General features: G+C 43.1%; 1 protein-coding gene across 2 annotated transcripts; it reads left to right on the plus strand.

The window, feature by feature from the left end:
• Positions 1–2,914: 2,914 nt before the first annotated feature.
• On the plus strand, positions 2,915–15,492 carry dnajb5 (DnaJ heat shock protein family (Hsp40) member B5). Of its 2 annotated transcripts, none has more exons than XM_080043822.1 (4): positions 2,915–3,090; positions 4,538–4,821; positions 5,593–6,272; positions 13,488–15,492. In XM_080043822.1, the coding sequence occupies exons 2-4, from the start codon at positions 4,611–4,613 to the stop codon at positions 13,719–13,721; spliced, it is 1,125 nt and encodes a 374-aa protein (XP_079899948.1). In that variant the 5' UTR covers positions 2,915–3,090; positions 4,538–4,610; the 3' UTR covers positions 13,722–15,492. The 2 variants fall into 2 exon arrangements, with proteins under 2 accessions (XP_079899948.1, XP_079899947.1); XM_080043821.1 differs by lacking the exon at positions 2,915–3,090 and adding an exon at positions 3,616–3,681.
• Positions 15,493–17,409: the final 1,917 nt, after the last annotated feature.

Below are 17,409 nucleotides of genomic sequence, written 5' to 3' on the forward strand. Positions count from 1 at the left end.
AATGCCAGATTTTAGTTAGACATCCATTCTGCACTGAACATCCACTTTGTAATAAACCCCGCTAGTTCAACTCAGTAATCTCAATAACAACTTCTGCAGCCCGAAGCTCGCCTTGTTGCCTCTGGTGACTGTTAATGTCAAAAGTTTTTTTCTTTTCTTTTATGAGTCAGTGATCAGGAATGGGACTGTTGTGCTGCTGGAGGAGGGAGCTACGGAGCTTTGCTGCACAAATGAGACAGGGGTTTGTTCAAAAGAGGGAAGCGAATGTCTCATAGCTGGTATATAACAATTGAACTTTGTGATCAGGGACCATATGTAGCACATGGAGCAACAGAGAGCAGGAAAACTGTTCCGTGCTCCCTGGACTGTTCACATGGAGGGATACATAAGTACACTGCAGTAGAAGAATGCTTTATGAATTAAGCTATAAAGAGACAGTGAGAGAGAGAGAGTAAAAACAACAACCAGAGCCACCAATATAGATTACAAGATGGTCAAACTGAAATTAAAGCTCCCTTGTCTAAAAAGGCATGCTATGACAAGTGTGTCATTTCATTGGCATCTGCATCCTGTTCTCTGCATATGTACGAAGCTACAATACATGTCTCCAAAAGTCTGTTCTGGGAGGGAGGGAGTGTGGGATGTTTACAAATTAAGCTTGTGGGCACAATGCACACGTACATCCAGCATCCCCATTTGACACCACCACCACCACCTGTCTGTCTGGGAGATATATAACCTCTCTTCAGGTAATGATGATCTCTATGGTAACAGCAAGAAGGGCAGAAGATGGGATGTTCTGCGGCCGGGACAGAGGAGGTGGGAGATAGCGCTTATTGCTGCCTCTCCTTGGCACCAGAGAACGGCCTTCAGTCAGTGTGTGTTCTGTGAACCAAGCCCGTCTGCTGTCTGTCTGCCGCCGTCTGATCCACCTTCTGTTCTCCTGTCTCTCAGCTCAGGTGGTGGAGTATACACTGCTCTGAACTGCAGCCTCATTAAATATCTCTTCTACACACACACACACACACACATATACACAGATACACATGCTCAGAGGACCCATAGCTAGAATTGAGAGAATTCCTGGCAGACACATCGCTGTCTGGCACATTCCCGTGTCACCATGGAAACCGGGCATTGGGTTTTGGAATAGTAGACTGTTTCAGTGCACACACTCAGCAATTGGAGAAGCACGTGGATCCGCTCCCCTCTTGTGGTCATTGATTGGCAACTGGGATGCAGACATAAAACAAACACAGTGTGCAGTTGCAGGAATTAGAAGACATCTTCACTAGTTATGCAAGAGCTTCTGTCAGTAATGAATAGGGGAAGTTTATTGTAATCGTAATAAAATATATGAGTATACTTGATGCAGACAGATTTCAGACCCCCGTTTTAACTGGATGTGTCCCACAGTGCATTGCAGTTGATGTCAACATGTTCCAGTGTCAGTCACAGAGGTTTGAGCAGAGGGTCCTGGGTGGGTGACAGCCCACTACTGACCAGTTGCTCTTCTGAGACAGCTGCACTGGTTCGAAGTCCCTCCCTGCTGCCAAAACACACACAGATACACACACTCAGCTGGATACACAGGAATGTCTCTCTTTGCATTCTCATCTACAGCTATGCAACACAGCGATGTCTCTGGGGGGCTTGAATTGTTTTGAATGTTTAGTGTGTGTATGTGTGAGAGCAAGAGTATTTGTGTCAGACAAACTCCTCCTTGGAAATCACCCACTTTTCTTGCACCTCCTCGCCAGTCCAGTGGGGAGTGATGGTGACTCATGATTAAATGAGTCTTCATTTCTATTCCTCTCTCTCTCTCTTGCCGTGACCCAGCAGAGCAGAGGCAGATCTGATGTTGTTGAGTGTACCTTTCTGTGCACTTAACTTTGAAAGTCATCACGAATGACTCAGCCCACCACTGGTGCTGTTATATGTGATTCTTTAGAAAGCTGGGTAGGCTGCTTGTTGATCTGCTCAGAACAGTGGTGAAGTCAGGGAACAATGCTATAGGCCTCCAGGATATAACTTAATGTGTGCTCAGTTTGTTGTAAAGAACCAAATCTACAAAGTAAAGGACGGACAAAAAACCTCCAACCTATCTGAATTGTGGGACTGATGATGATTCTTGGGGTCACTGTTAAAGGAATAGATAGTATGAGGTGTTGTATTAAGGGCCAATTAGGAACAGAGCAAGGCTGGATAATTCTGTGAATATACACTGAGAGACAGTATTTGATCACATTATAAGGGCTCTGGTGAATCCTGCTTTACTGCCAAATCGTGTGGCCTTAAGGAGGGTTCAATTTAGGTTTAAGGCCTTCATTGTACCACTGCAAAGAGGATGGGGACAAGCAGAGGCAAGCTGATATTTTTTACCACAGGGATCCTCTAGTTTAAGATGGCGTTCTGGGGGGGGGGATTGTTTAACCTTGAGATTAACATTTAGATAAAAGGTTCATATCGGGGTCTAACAGGACGTTTCAAACAAGAAGTTGTGTCTGTCAGTGAGGTCCAGAGACAGAAAAAACGGTCAGAGTTGAGGGTCTCAGGGGTCTTTCTCGGGGGAATGTTTATGGTTAGGCTGGGGGTTCTTTTGAGGGTTTAGTGTTGAGAAAGTAGAATTTAACACTGAATAAATTCTCAGTCTTTCAAAGGTAGAAGAAGATCGAAATGCGTGTGTGTATGGAGTCATCACACATGACTCAACGGTGTTTAATACCAACTCAACCAAGGCACGACTACACGATCACGCGCGCACACAAGTAGGCTACACACACATAAACACACACACAGTTTCTAATTGTTCTTCTGTCAGCAATCGGTACTCCCTCTCTCTCTCTCCAAATATGACTCTGTTTCCCTGCACAGTGAAGCACAGTCCCTGAGCTGCTCTGCTTAGATTGGTGAATCCTGCTGGAGCAAAGATTGTAGTCAAACTTCACCAGCTGAGTGTGTTTGCAGACGCAGACCTTGAACAAAGAGTCCTGCTGCTGGCTGAGGAGGGCTGGGTTTAACTCTCCAAGACTGCGATCAGATTTTTACACCCCGACGAGAGAGAGCAGGATCGGATTCAAGGTTGGCTCGGTAAGGAAACACATATTTTTGATGCATTTTTAAGCGACAGTGCCTTACAATTGGTGGAGATTTGACACTATAGATCGTGATCATGGGTGCATGGATGGGGTAGGCTATAGACTTTGGGGAATAGCCTAGAGTTGTTTGAAATCTCCCATCACCGCCTCCTATCAATCGAGTATGATTTTTAAATAACGGACATTTATCACGATCACATGGCTGAACTTTTTTTTTTATTTTTATATAGCCTAGAATGAATTGTTCTATCTCCAAATCCCCCCAGCGGTGATTTCCTCCATGCGCGCGATCAATAATAACAGCTATAGTTAGGCTTAATGATGGATTCACGGGCTTGATCGCTGGCTGGCAGTCGTCCAAGGTTTTGCAGCGCAACGTCAGATGCATCAGTGTTTGGTCACCGGTTATTTCAGAGCCTGTGATCCTCCAGCCGGCGTCCTGACGTCAATTTATAAGGACCCAGCAGCAGTGCCGGGGCGGCAACAGTCAGATAACGAGGGCTGAGGGAAGGAAAGAGAGAGGGAAGAGGGACACACCGGACCATTATGATTTGATACTCCTCTTACATTTCCGAGCATTCTGGTAGGATGATGTTTTCCATTTATTCATTTATTTTCCGTATCTTCCTCTTTCAAGTCGCGTTGCCCGTACCTCGTGTTATATTTTTTAAGCATGGTTTTCTGCCAATATATTTGTATTAATTATGCCTATAGGCTACTGTTTATAGACAGATAAGGAACATTTCTCTGGTTCATCAGTCGGTATAACCAAATGGTGGTGTATATTAGCCTTTGGTGGTGTAGCCTTTAATGATTGGTTTTATGTTGCGCTCCATGCTGTAACATCCAGCAGACATCTCTTTGTCTAGCAGAATAGCCTATATGCAGCATATCAGAATGTTATGAAAGCAGGGTGTTTATTTAGTCGACTGGTGATCTCTCATTTAAACAGTAGCCTATGTCCTGTTCAGGGGCTCCGCAGTGTCCCAGTGAGTGAGGGGGTCTCTGCTGTCTGTGCGCCCCAGCCCAGTTGATTTAACACATCAGATCTGGGGGGGGGGGGGGGGGGGGGGGCAGATCATCAGCCAATTGTCAAGTCTAATCTATTTGTACAGCACACAATCAATTGTGCGTTTGAAACAAATTGTCCTAGATGTTTTGTGAATGACAGGGAGAAGCCCCTTTGGTAAAGCACATGAAGGGGATCCCTCTGCTTTGCTGTGCTACATCAGCACAGCACAACAACCACACATCCCCATAGCAACAGTTAGTAAAAGCTGACACTGTTTTCCCATTTCCATCTACCACGAATCAGACTTCTCAGTATAGCCCTGAAGGAGCATGCAGTTGATTCAGTGTTCACACCTCTGCCAGGACACATTTAGTCTGTTGCTCCGGTCAAAGTATTACAAGATTCTAATAGCCCTGTATCTCACCAGTGACCGACCACGCACTGAGCTTAAGAGGGAGGGGTGTCCCAATCCAGAGAGTGTGTATGCACTGTGTGCAGTCATGGGGAAGGACTACTACAAGACCCTGGGCATCCCCAAGGGCTCCAATGAGGATGAGATCAAGAAGGCCTACCGGCGCATGGCGCTGCGCTTCCACCCTGACAAGAACAAGGATGCCAACGCAGAGGAGAAGTTCAAGGAGATCGCAGAGGCCTACGAGGTGCTCAGCGACCCCAAGAAGAGGGTCGTCTATGATCAACTGGGAGAGGAAGGTGAGGAGGGGAGGGGGTTTGTTGATCCTGTCTGTCTGTCTGTCTGTCTGTCTGTGTCTGTGTGGAACCATTGAGTGAAACCATCAGAGAGTGCATGCTCTGTCAGTGAAGCCTTATTAAACAGGTCATATGATGTGTTAACTGTTTGTTAGCTCAGAAACAGACTGGGCATCTCATATCGCAGTGGCGGGCTTAAGCCACTGAAGTAATAAAACTGTGTCTCGTCCATGTGTTCATGTTAGTGTGTGACTGTCTATTGCCTTTAGTGTCAACACTTACGAACACCCTTATAGTCAACCTCAGATGCTTGTGTAGTAGTATGTATAGTTGTGTGTCTGTGTTTTTTTGTGCGTGTGTTAGCTGACAGACAGATGGCCTAAGATCATTTCGTAGTTGAGATATGAATAGCATGCGACTGCTGTAGTTTTTCAGTTGTGGGTGTGTTGTGCATGTGTCTCTGTTGAAACATGTGTGCATGCCAGTGTGTGTATGTGCAAGTGTGTTGGACGAGGTGACCTGGTATTTTATGAGTTCCTCCACCAGCAGCTCTGTTGAAAGATCAGAGATGCTGTGGGATTTCTACACGCCCACGTAGGCTTCATTCTTCTCTCTGCTGCACACACGTTGTTTTCTGAACAGGGTCCTGTTTCTGGCATCTGAGTCTGTATCAATGTGTGTGGGTGTGTTTTCAAGCTGGTGGGTGTTTGTAGTGTGCATGTACAGGAAAGGCCTCACTTCCTTGTGTCTCTCTCTCTCTCTCTTGTCTCCAAGGATTAAAGACAGGCGGAAGCAGTTCTTCAGGTGCTCCTGGCAGCACAACGCATCACTACACCTTCCACGGAGACCCCCACGCCACCTTTGCCTCCTTCTTCGGCGGCTCCAACCCCTTCGACATGTTCTTTGGCTCCAACCGCAGCCACAGCCGAACCAACGGCTTCTCCTTCCACAACGAGCACGACGCGGAGATGCAGCAGCAGCAGCAGCAGCAGGACATGGACGTGGATGAGGACGACCCCTTCGCTCAGTTCGGGAGACAGTTTGGCTTCCCGGGGGGGATCAACAACGGCTTCCCAGGGGAGGGCCGCAGGAGGAGGGGGGCGGCGCCGTCCGAGCGGCTGGGGGCCGGACGCAAGCTCCAGGACCCTCCGGTGGTCCACGAGCTGAAGGTCTCACTGGAGGAGATCTTCCACGGCTGCACCAAGCGCATGAAGATCACCCGCCGCAGGCTGAACCCGGATGGCAGGAGCATGAGGACAGAGGACAAGATCCTCAACATTGTCATCAAGAAGGGCTGGAAGGAGGGAACCAAGATCACCTTCCCAAAGGAGGGGGACGAGACCCCCGAGAACATTCCCGCCGACATAGCCTTTGTGCTCAAAGACAAGGGCCACGTCCACTTCAAGAGAGACGGTTCCAATCTTATTCACAACTGCAAGATCAGTCTAAAAGAGGTGCGTCTTTCCCCTCATTTAAGTTCTTTCTAATCTCTTTTGCTGCTGTTCTTCAGTCCTGCCTCTGTGCCATGTTTCTGCATGTACTGTAGATGAATGGATAATGCTGCTGAGCTTGTGAGTTTGTTTCCCAGTGGAGCAAGCCACACAGAAATGTTATACATTCATGGAGCTTCAAACCTTCGGCCCATATCATTCTTCTCACTCATCCTAGGCAAACAGTGGATGACATGGAGAGGTGTGAATGTAATTTGAGGGAAAGATTATGTCCTGGATGGGTGGTCATATAAATCATATTATGTTAATATCAGGAGTGACTGTATATGTGTGTGCTGCTGGAGGGCAGGATCAGTGAAAAGCAGAGTCTCTGTCACTGCAGTGTGAGAGAAGCAGCAGGAATGTGATGTCCTTGTGTGACCGGCATAGAGCCATCGTCCTCACTTGTTCTGCACAGCTGTATGAATAGATATACATAAACACGTATGCAAGCACGCACACATAAAGCCATACACAGGCTTGCAAGCGGGCACACTCCTGCATCTTCAAGCGTATATGCAAGCACATCTTCACAGTTAAAGATGGATTGTACTGTGACAGTGGTGACAATCCAGGGCGCTATTACTGTGACTGGCAGGACATTTAATGAGCCGCTCCTTCTACGAGGGCAACGGGTCCGGCACAGCTCTGCTCTATCTGTGAATTACAAAAAGCTTTAATGTTTCTAATAGCGCTGCCACTCACTGGCCAGCACTCCACACGGCCGGTCCAATGGCAGGTGTTCTCAAAGAGTTACAGATGTCAGGGTAGTTGTTTGCGCTACAATCAAGCCAATTTTTAACAGCTTTGCCTCTAAAATTAGCACAGACGCTCACAAATCCCTACAGAAGTAATTCACTGGAAAGCAAAGGTACCTGCACACAGTGCCACTGTGTACACAGCCTAGTAAATGAGAGCACATTATAGTTTATTTAGTCGCATTAGGCAGGAGATGGTACTTGATCAAGCCAGCACAATGATTAAGTTTTGCACTGCAGAACTCCCACAGCTTAGTCCTGTGCTCTTCTAGCATTCAGATAAGAGACTTAAGTCGGATGGAGCCAAAGACGGGATGGGGGAGACAAGTGGATGGGGGTGGTGGGGAGGGTATCCGGGGAATATTAGGAAGTGGGTCAGATGATTCAGAATCCAAAGCAAATAAGAGCTCTTCTTCCACCTCTCCACTCTGCTCTGCTTCCCTGAAGATGTGCTGCTGCAGTGAAAACACAGCGCCGGCTACTTAGTGCACACCAGACAGCCTGCTTATAATATAATGAATGGTATGCAATGAACCAGTACATTATATAAACTACACCCCAAGATGATTGTTTCCATTAGCAAATGTACTGCAGTTACTCATTCAGTAGGTTAAAAAAGGCATAGATGACTAATATTGGAAATATATTTCTTATGCAAATATATTTACTTGTCATATTTCGACTGTTGTATAATTCACCTGCCATTTAGTTGCTCACTTTTTGTTAGTGCCTGAAGCATGCCCTGATGAGCAGCTGCATTAAGTGCTGCCAAGCTTGTCGGACCATGCTATAAACTCCTGGGAGACACTTCCAGCCCTGCAGTGTCTTCACTGTGACAGCAGTCAGAAGAAGTTAAGAGAGTTTAGCACGAATTTGACCTGTTGATTTCCCTAAAACATTTACCTATAGGTGGGCCTTATAGGCTGGCTCGTTCTCTGCAGTATGCTGTTATCATCTGAGGCAGTGCCGTTCTAGATCATGTCACCACCGCTCTCAGCTCAGCAGCAAAGCCCATGTCCAAACACACATAGGTGCTAACTGTAGCTGTTGGGCTCTAAAGGCAAGTGACCTGCGGTCCGGTCCTGTTATTTCAATACATCAATTGCAACCAATATTCAGGAACAGCGTGTGTAAAGGATCTGGAGTCTGGATTGAATTGAAGGTACACAGTCTTATGAGGACACTCTGGTTGGTGAGGACACTATTTTTTTTTTTTTTTTTTCTTTTTTTTTTTTGTGACATTCTCCTTCAAAGGTTTTTTTATTAAATCACAAAGTACTATCATGCAGCTGCAATACAATGGATTATTAATTTTTTTTCCCCTTTTTTCCCTCCCGCACATACCCCACCCATATCCCACCCAATCACAAACAGTCCTGCATCAGAAACACAAACACACACAACAAGAAACAAAAACAAACCAATATGAAAAAAAAATAAAAATTATTTAATAATATATATATATATATATATATATATATATATATATATATATATATATATATATATATATATATATATATATATATATATATATATTATTAAAGGAAAAAAAAAAAAAAAAAAAAAAAAAAAATTATATCAAATAAAAAAGGGGAGGGGGTAGCTACTCCTCAACCATTGTGGTCGGCTTCTCATAGTAGTCCAGGAAGGGGCGCCACATTCTATAAAATTTAGTCTCAGATTCATGGGCAGTGCAACGAATTTTCTCCAGATTCATACATGACATAATGTCTCTAAGCCAATGAGAGTGGGAGGGAGGGGCAGGATCTTTCCATTTGAACAAGATAGCTCTACGAGCAAGCAAAGAGATAAAGGCCAGTACCTTTAGCTTCACCTTAGGCAAGCCTGAATTGGGAGCTATGCCAAAAATAGCAGTAAAAGGGTTCGGCTCGATTTGATGTTGAAGTACTTCAGACATAGTTTGAAAAACTGATGTCCAGAACCCACTCAAGGTGGGACATAGCCAGTACATGTGAAAGAGTGATGCCGGTGCGCTCTTACAGCTATCACAGGTCGGGTCTACATCGGGGAACATACGAGCTAGTTTAGTTTTAGATATGTGGATACGATGTACTACTTTAAATTGCACAAGAGCGTGTCGGGCGCACATGGAGGTAGAGTGTATCCGATCCAGGACTGAATCCCACATGTGATCTGTGAAGGCAGAACCTAGGTCCTGCTCCCACAGGGTTCTTATAGCTGCTAATGAGGGGCTATGCAACTTCGAAATAAGGTTGAAAAACACAGAAATTGAGCCTTTTAATGTGGGGTTTACAGAAAAAAACAAATCGACATGATTGGCTGGCGGTTTGTGAGGGAATTGGGGAATTAACTTCTGCGTAAAATTCCTGATTTGCAGATATCGGAAAAAATTAGTCTTTTCTATACCAAAATTTGTTGTCAATTGAGAAAAACTAACAAATAGATCATTAATAAATAAATCACCGATACATTTTAAGCCTTTTTTATGCCAGATCTTGAATGCGCCATCCACAGTCGAGGGAGTAAACAAATGATTAGCTGCAATTGGACTGAAAAGTGAAAAATTCTGCATTCCAAAATTCTTCCTAAATTGGGTCCAAATTCGAAGGGAGTGCTTAATCACAGGACTACTGTTGGGAATAGCCGAAGAGAGTGGAAGTGCGGCGCTTAAGAGGGCAGATAGAGACAATGGGCTAATAGCGCTGGACTCCATTGTTACCCAGACTGGGGCTGAGTCGTCAAGGTGAAAATGCACCCAATACATTAGAGAACGGATATTAGCCGCCCAGTAATAGTATTGAAAATTAGGAAGAGCCATTCCACCCGTTTGTTTGGGTCTTTGAAGAAAAGCTTTCCGTAACCGAGGATGTTTACCATTCCAAATGTAATTTATCATTAAAGAGTCAAGGGCCTGAAAAAAGGATTTGGGAAGAAAGATGGGGAGACATTGGAATAGATATAGGAACTTTGGGAGTAATGTCATTTTAATTGAATTTATTCTGCCTATGAGAGAGAAAGCCAGAGGAGACCACTTCGATAATATTTGCTTCGCCTGATCCAATAATTTGAGGAAGTTAAATTTAAGTAGGTTTTTAAAATTTCTGGTAAAACAAACCCCAAGGTAACTCAGATGGTCTGTCACCACTTTGAGTGGGAGAGCTGTATAATCAAGTTTAAGAGCTTCTTTATTAATCGGAAAGAGTTCGCTCTTGCTCAAGTTAAGTTTATAGCCAGAAAACTGACTAAAGACCTCCAACACAGAAAGAGCCTCCGGTAAAGAGGAGGCTGGCTTGGCGACAAACAAAAGTAAGTCATCGGCGTATAATGATACCTTATGTTCAATTCCTCCTCTCCATATCCCCTGAATCTGTTTGTTACCACGAATGGCAATAGCAAGTGGTTCGATTGCAATAGCAAAAAGGAGCGGGCTCAAAGGACAACCCTGCCGGGTCCCACGGTGCAGATCAAAACTACTTGAGTAACGGCTGTTTGTTAATACTGAGGCAGAAGGACATGCATATAATAATTTAACCCAAGAAGTGAAAACAGGACCCAAACCGAATTTTTCCAGGGTGAAAAACAAATAATTCCATTCTACTCTGTCAAATGCTTTTTCAGCATCCATAGAAGCGAGGCATTCTGATTCAGTATTTCTGGGGGAATATAAAATGTTCATTAGCCTGCGGGTATTATAAAATAATTGGCGTCCCTTTATAAACCCAGTTTGGTCAGGAGATATGATAGAGGGGAGGACACTATTAACTGATCATTTCACCAAAAAGATCATAGGTAAACTGATCATAAGTGTAGGTTTTAGCATTTAACAATGATGGTTAATGTTCCGAAATGGCGCTTGGGAATCATAAGTATATCTAAATATATATATCTTAATCAAAGTGTTTGTGTCTGTAGGGCAATGTTGTCTGAGCTGAGGCTTATGCAATCAGTGGGCCCTCAGATCAACAAGCAGTGTGTGTCGTCGAGTGTCATGGCAACCTGTCGCTGCTTGTAAGACTTTCTGTTTCTGAATGGATGAGCTCTAGTCTCCATCACAGTCATCCAAGCCAAATCACCTCCTAATGTATGGTTGGTAAAAGGAGGCTGATGTCATGGCTGGAAAACTCTGCCCCGTCCTTCTGATGCAGCTGCTCGGCTTGACTGAACTGTCAACTGTCATTCACTGTTTGTTAAAAAAAACACACCAGACGAGACAAGAAAATCCTCCAGCAGTGTTAATGAAACATTGGTCACGTAACGACATGGACCGGGTGTTAGAGGTTAAGTATGTGCCAAAGCAGGCAAAATCACTGTTACATCATGAGGGGCCGATTGCTTTGAGATGATTGGCGTTAAGAGTTGGTATGTTTTGGAAAAAATGGAGAGGGAAAACTGGAACTGCTAAAGGTTGCTTTGAAGAGCATTTGGTCTAATGGATTTATCTGAGACATCGCTCAGCATGGGTTCTCTAAGCATGAATTCCTTAATCAATCAGCCTTTTTTTTAAAGTCATCCCATCATTCGCTGACTAACTCTTGGTCTTCAAGATTCAAGGTGGTTTATTTGTCATATGCACAAAAATTACAGCGGCAGTCATTGGCAATGAAATTCTTAAGTCTCTGGCTTCTTTCAACAATGCAAAAGGTGAAGAAAATCTAAAATAGAAACACACAAGTGAAGAGAGCCACCTGAGACAGAAATAAACACAAAAGTAGTGCAAGGACACAGTGCTGTTACATAAAATGCCCAATTACGCCCCTGCATTTAAAAGTTACATTTGTCTGTTTTTGTTTTTAAATAAAGTGGGATGGCCAATTGGTCCACTATTTTGGTCCAGGCTGAAATCTCAACAACTAATTGATGGACTGCCATGGCATTTTGTTTCTTGTGGTATAAAAGACAAATCCTAATTACTCATCCCAATACTGTATCCCCTGACTTTTCCTTTAGCAGCACCACTATCTTACAGTATGGGGATTGACATAAAAATAGGTTAACTTTCGTGTTTTCCATACTTTAATGGTCCCCTTTTCTTCTAGTGACAACTTTACTTTCACATTTGTAATTTTAATTTTTTTTAGTGATATGTCTCAATAACTTTTTCATGTATTGCATGTAATCATCAGTTCAAATTTTAAATAGTTTTAATTTGTCTTCATTGTTTGGTTAATCACCAAATACCTGTACTAACTAAAGTCAAGTTAGGTACAGTATATCACACATTTTTTAAAAGTATTTTTGGGATACGTTTTTCTTTTAAAACAACAATTAACTAACCAGAAATGAGGGTGGTAAAAAGGGGGATAAACATGAAACAAAGCTTATTTGCCAGAGTCAAAACCAGGGACATCACAACCACAAGTTCAGGGTCAAGTGAAAATGACCAAGACGATCCGCTATCATCAATTTAAAAATACCTACCGATACTTCAATTTCACCTTCATGTCTTCTTCTATCCCTAGCTCATTTTCAAAAAATCTCCAAGTTTTCTTACTTTTTTCTTTCTTACTTTCCTAAACCTTTTCAATCCTTGTGAATTATAGGTCGTTTGGCTCTCCAACCTCTTTTATCCACACCTTTTTGATATTAATTCACTGACCTTACTTTGTATAGTAAACCATTTTGTAACAGTTGCTTAGAAATGCATTATATAAGAAATGTTTTTTTTATATATAGTACATCAGGATGTTCATTCACAGTTCTGGATTTAAATAGGCTTTTATTTTGGTGAGTGATGCTCACTGGAAAGCCTGTGAAGTCCTGATAACCGCAGCTCTCCATGTTTAGTTTAGCGCTCTCTCCACTCTGACTGGATTCATCAGGCATTGTGATAAGGAGGTGAGGCTCAGTGTGTGTGAGGGTTTGTGTATGTGTGTGTGTTCTCTCCCCTGGTCCTGCCAGCCCATCTGACAAGCCCTCCAACTATTTACGAGCTCAGCCGATTCCTGCCTCACTTCATTAGCCTCGGCTATGAGACTGTTGCTAAAATTAGTCGCCTGTGCAATGTGTAGCCCCTCCAATACTGACACACACACCCCTTCCTCCTTGGCACACACACAGACACAAAGACCAGAACACTTTCCCACTGCTGCCAAGTCATGTTTTCCTTGCGATCCCGTTACAATGTGCTGCTCTGTAGACCTAACAGAGCTTTAGTTAATACTAAAACAATTTTTCACAAAAGCTTTCTTTCACTTTCTCTTTCACTTTCTTTCATTGACACACACACACACACAAACACACACACACACACTCGCATGATGAACATACACAGTAAACACATGGACGTTTGAGTTTGCGGGATGACTTACTGAGGGAAGATAAATATTTGTTTACTTCATGGAAAGATTACGTCATTGAGATATTCATGGCTTTGGCCTTTCATTCCTACTAAGGTTGTTAACCCTCTCGATCTCCTCTGCTCTCTTTCTTTCTCCAGGCGTTGTGTGGCTTCACAGTTAGCATTCCCACGCTGGAAAACCGCGTCATCTCGCTCCCGTGTCATGACATCATCAAGCCGGGGACGGTGAAGCGACTCAGAGGGGAAGGCCTGCCTTTCCCCAAGAACCCATCACAGCGCGGCGACCTCATCGTGGAGTTCTCTGTGCGTTTTCCAGACAGGATTCCCCCTCAGTCCAGAGAGATTATCAGACAACACCTTCCCCAGTCGTAAGGAAGACACACCTTTTTAAACCCGTCCACCACAACACACTCCAGACTCAATGGCCCAAACTCAGAACAAAACAACAACCCTTAATACTCCTTCATCTCTCATATTTTGAATCTCCTTGTAGTTCCCGTCCCCACGTCCAGTCCCCATGTCCCATGTTAATGCATGCAGCGTTAAACAGACGCTGTTGTTTGTAGGGGACTTCACAGTGGGAGGATGAAGGAAGGATACCAAGATGAATGGCAGTATCAGGATGTAATTATTTGTGTTTGATTTGTCTTTTGGCCCAAGCACGCTCGCAGGGCAGCGGAGCAGTGCTGACGATGGGCTCAGCACAATCGTGGCTTTTACCAGATCGTCTTTTCTTAACTCTGTTTTTTACGGATTTATCATCAGTGGTTTTATAAGCTGTCCAACTCTCTGATCCTCGTCTTTTTTAATGATAGGATGAAGCGCGAGATATTTTTTAAAAGAAACATTTTTATTTCATTTTCCAAAGGAAGTTTGAAATAGTATTATTTATTTTTACCTTGAGTGTACCAGCAGCTTTAGTGTGTTCAGTGCAAACCCCGGTTTTAACATAGCCCCCTCACCCCCTTCACTGCCCCCTGCTGTTCCCATGCTGTCAATCTGATAAAGCTTGTGCTTGAATTCTGTAGGACATTTACTGTTTAGTTAGATCTGTCTGCCCTAAAATCAACTGTATTCTGATGCGTGCAATTCCACAGCACAATTAAAGTAATATGCTATACTCCAAATAATGATAGCATATCTCAGCTGCATTAGAAAATTAATGACAATCACATACCGTAACAGCAGTGTAAGCTTGGGTAATACAATCTGCACATAATAGGGTGCTTTCCCTTCTGAGCTGTGTGGCTGCTTTGAACTTCATAGCCTGGCCATCTGAGGGACATTTAGGTGCCTTAGCCCGGTGTCATATCACAAATGTGAACACACACACACACAAACACACACAGGTCACACTGTGATATATAAAAAAGCCATGTTAAGTGCACAGCAGACAATGCCCTATGATGTGTTAGACATTACCATTGGAGGCGGGTGATCTTGGAAAAACAGTAAGCAAAGAATGTAAATTTGATCACCGTATTGTACTGTATGTGAGTAAGGACATTTTTAGGAAGGTATTTGATAGAAAACTGGTGCATGTTTGCCAGATCATACCTGTAAGGTGCCGTACAGATGCAGGTTGGATTCCACAGAGGAATGTAAGCATTAGGTTAGCAGAAGTCTATAGTAAATAGTGGAGATTTCTCTGGGAAACCCAGCTTTCATATGAATATTCTGCTCTCTCTTGTGCCATTTGAAGGCAATGTCTTGGTGCTACTGTAAACAATGCCAAAAGTAGACCCCCGATGTTAACTCTTTGGTTTCATGGAGTCCCCAGTTTGTGATTTGATAACTCCTTCTGTCCTACGTAACGAGTAGAAAACTTGACAACTAAGTACAACAACACACAATTGTAAATTGGCAGCAGCTGTCTCAGCTGCATGGGGCTCATCCTTCTGTAGTTGACAACAATGATATGATGTATGTGTGAGTATGGTTTATGCAGACAGCCCTAGAAGGTTATACTGTAGATATCATGTGTGAGGGAAAATGTCTGAATGCAACTTGTTGATAAAAGCACTTTTATATCATAAAATAGACTGACTGAAAGTATGAGATGATGGGAGAGGCTTGACTTGACTTGTCTGAGTGTGTGAGCGTCTCTCAGAGCCTTCGGAGACGCTGGACTGTGGCTAAGAATGCACGCCTGCTGCTGCTGCTGCTGCTGAAAGACTGTCACTGCTCATGTGCATTTGACAATATTTGTGATCTTTTCGAAATAGCAACAAATAAACCAAATGTGTGAACTATTTGTGTCATGTGAGTTTCTTGTTCAAGAAGGATGGTCCTAGCTTAATTTTGTTGTATGTATCGTTAACTCACTGGTGGACTCAAGGGTCCCAAAAATCATGATCTAGTGCCCTCTAGCGTGCCCTTAGAAATGGATTTTGCATTACTGAATGTACTGTATTTTTGTGTTTTATAGTACTTATTTTCTCTTCTCCAACTACATTTATCAGACTGCAAAATATACTTTTTACATACAACATACATAAAATACCCTTTTAAAGTAATTCAGCATAACAAAGAAAATACAGTTAATAGTTCCACTAAGGAGAGATGGAACTGTCCTTTAGACCTCTAACATGGTTTAATTTGTATAATTGGTTGGACCAATATTTCATTTGAGAACAGTCCAAAAATGAATACATACTTAAGCAATACTCATATTTTCTCATCATTCATCTCATCATCCCTTAAGATTTATCTTGTGATCTGTAGGAGGGAAACATATGACCGAACTATAAAAATCAGTCATTTACACTGGCTCCATCTCTACAAGCTTTCACAGTAAAATGTTACTTACACACAGATGCATCAGTATTCAATCCAATAAAGTCATTTCTAATGTTAGCTGTCACAGGGGCCACCTTATTTGCTATCCGATAATAATTATGAACTTTTTCAGGACTTTTGCTTGCAATTGAGTATTATTACATTGTTATATTAGGACTATGACAGTATCTTCCACCCCTGCTTATTCGCTGTTGGTGCAGAAATGATATTGAAGAGTGAAGACATAGCTGCATGCAAATCAATAGAAACCTGGATACTGTGATGATCATGTATGAAGGGGTATGAATTTCAAAGTTTCTCATGGCAAGACTCAAAACTGTGATACTAATGCACATGTAGAAAAAATAGCTGATCTGCTATCAGTCCTAAAAAAACTCTAAAATTAGAGAATAAGTCATTTTTGGAATCCTGTGTAATCAATTATTGGCTATTAATGTTTAACCGTGTGCTGTTTTGGTGAGTAGAGTGGAGTTTGGACAGTATCCATCAGTTTGGGTTACAGATAAACAAACAAAGGCAGACTTTGACCGGCCTGTTGAAATTCAGATGGACAGCTGCCCCTCTGCAGATCACAGGACCCTCAACCAGAGCGATACCAGGTAGGAAAAATAGAGAGATTTTAACTCACACCATGTTTAGTCTCTGTACCACTTTTAAGCACTGGTCAACAGACACCCTCTGTTCTGCTTTCTGGGTCAGGTGGTCTGTGTTGAGAGACTGATCATGTGAAACAACTGCAGCAGTTGATGAGCTGAGGTGTGTGTGTGTGTGTGTGTGTGTGTGTGTGTGTATGCGTGTCACATGGTTAGGATGTAGCAGACAATTAGTGAACCATGGGAAGGGTCTGAGATGTGCCTTTGTGTGCACAAAACTGTGACAAATACCATATACTTGTATCAGCTATTTCTGGCAACAAGGCTGGGTTCACAGAGGGTTTATATTTCCACTGAAATGTGCTTTTAAGCTCAGAAGGGGGATCCAAATAAAAGAGCAGATCCCCAAACATATTGCGAGTGCATGGATGTGTGGGTGTGTTACTTGATAGGCTGAATTATCTTCTACTTGTAAGATGGCTATTGCTTTGTGAGTATATGTATATTCATTCACAGACCCTCTAGTGCAGAAGTTAATGAATTCAGATGTGAGTGTGAATCATTAACAAGGTATTAGGACTTAGTCATGATGACTGGCTCTGGTTCCATAGGAGTCTACACACTTCACTGTCCGTGGTTTTCCTCTCTCAGGTCCTCAGAGTTTAAAC

The sequence above is a fragment of the Ammodytes marinus genome (assembly GCF_949987685.1).
Source record: "Ammodytes marinus genome assembly, chromosome: 2".
In the NCBI taxonomy this organism is placed as follows: domain Eukaryota; kingdom Metazoa; phylum Chordata; class Actinopteri; order Uranoscopiformes; family Ammodytidae; genus Ammodytes; species Ammodytes marinus.

Excerpts from the sequence above, each read along its gene's own strand:
- dnajb5 (XM_080043822.1), top strand. The coding sequence starts at position 4,611 with ATGGGGAAGGACTACTACAAGACCCTGGGCATCCCCAAGGGCTCCAAT. Across the intron at positions 4,822-5,592 it reads TGATCAACTGGGAGAGGAAG|GATTAAAGACAGGCGGAAGC; the intron begins GTGAGGAGGGGA and ends CTTGTCTCCAAG. Across the intron at positions 6,273-13,487 it reads GCAAGATCAGTCTAAAAGAG|GCGTTGTGTGGCTTCACAGT; the intron begins GTGCGTCTTTCC and ends TTCTTTCTCCAG.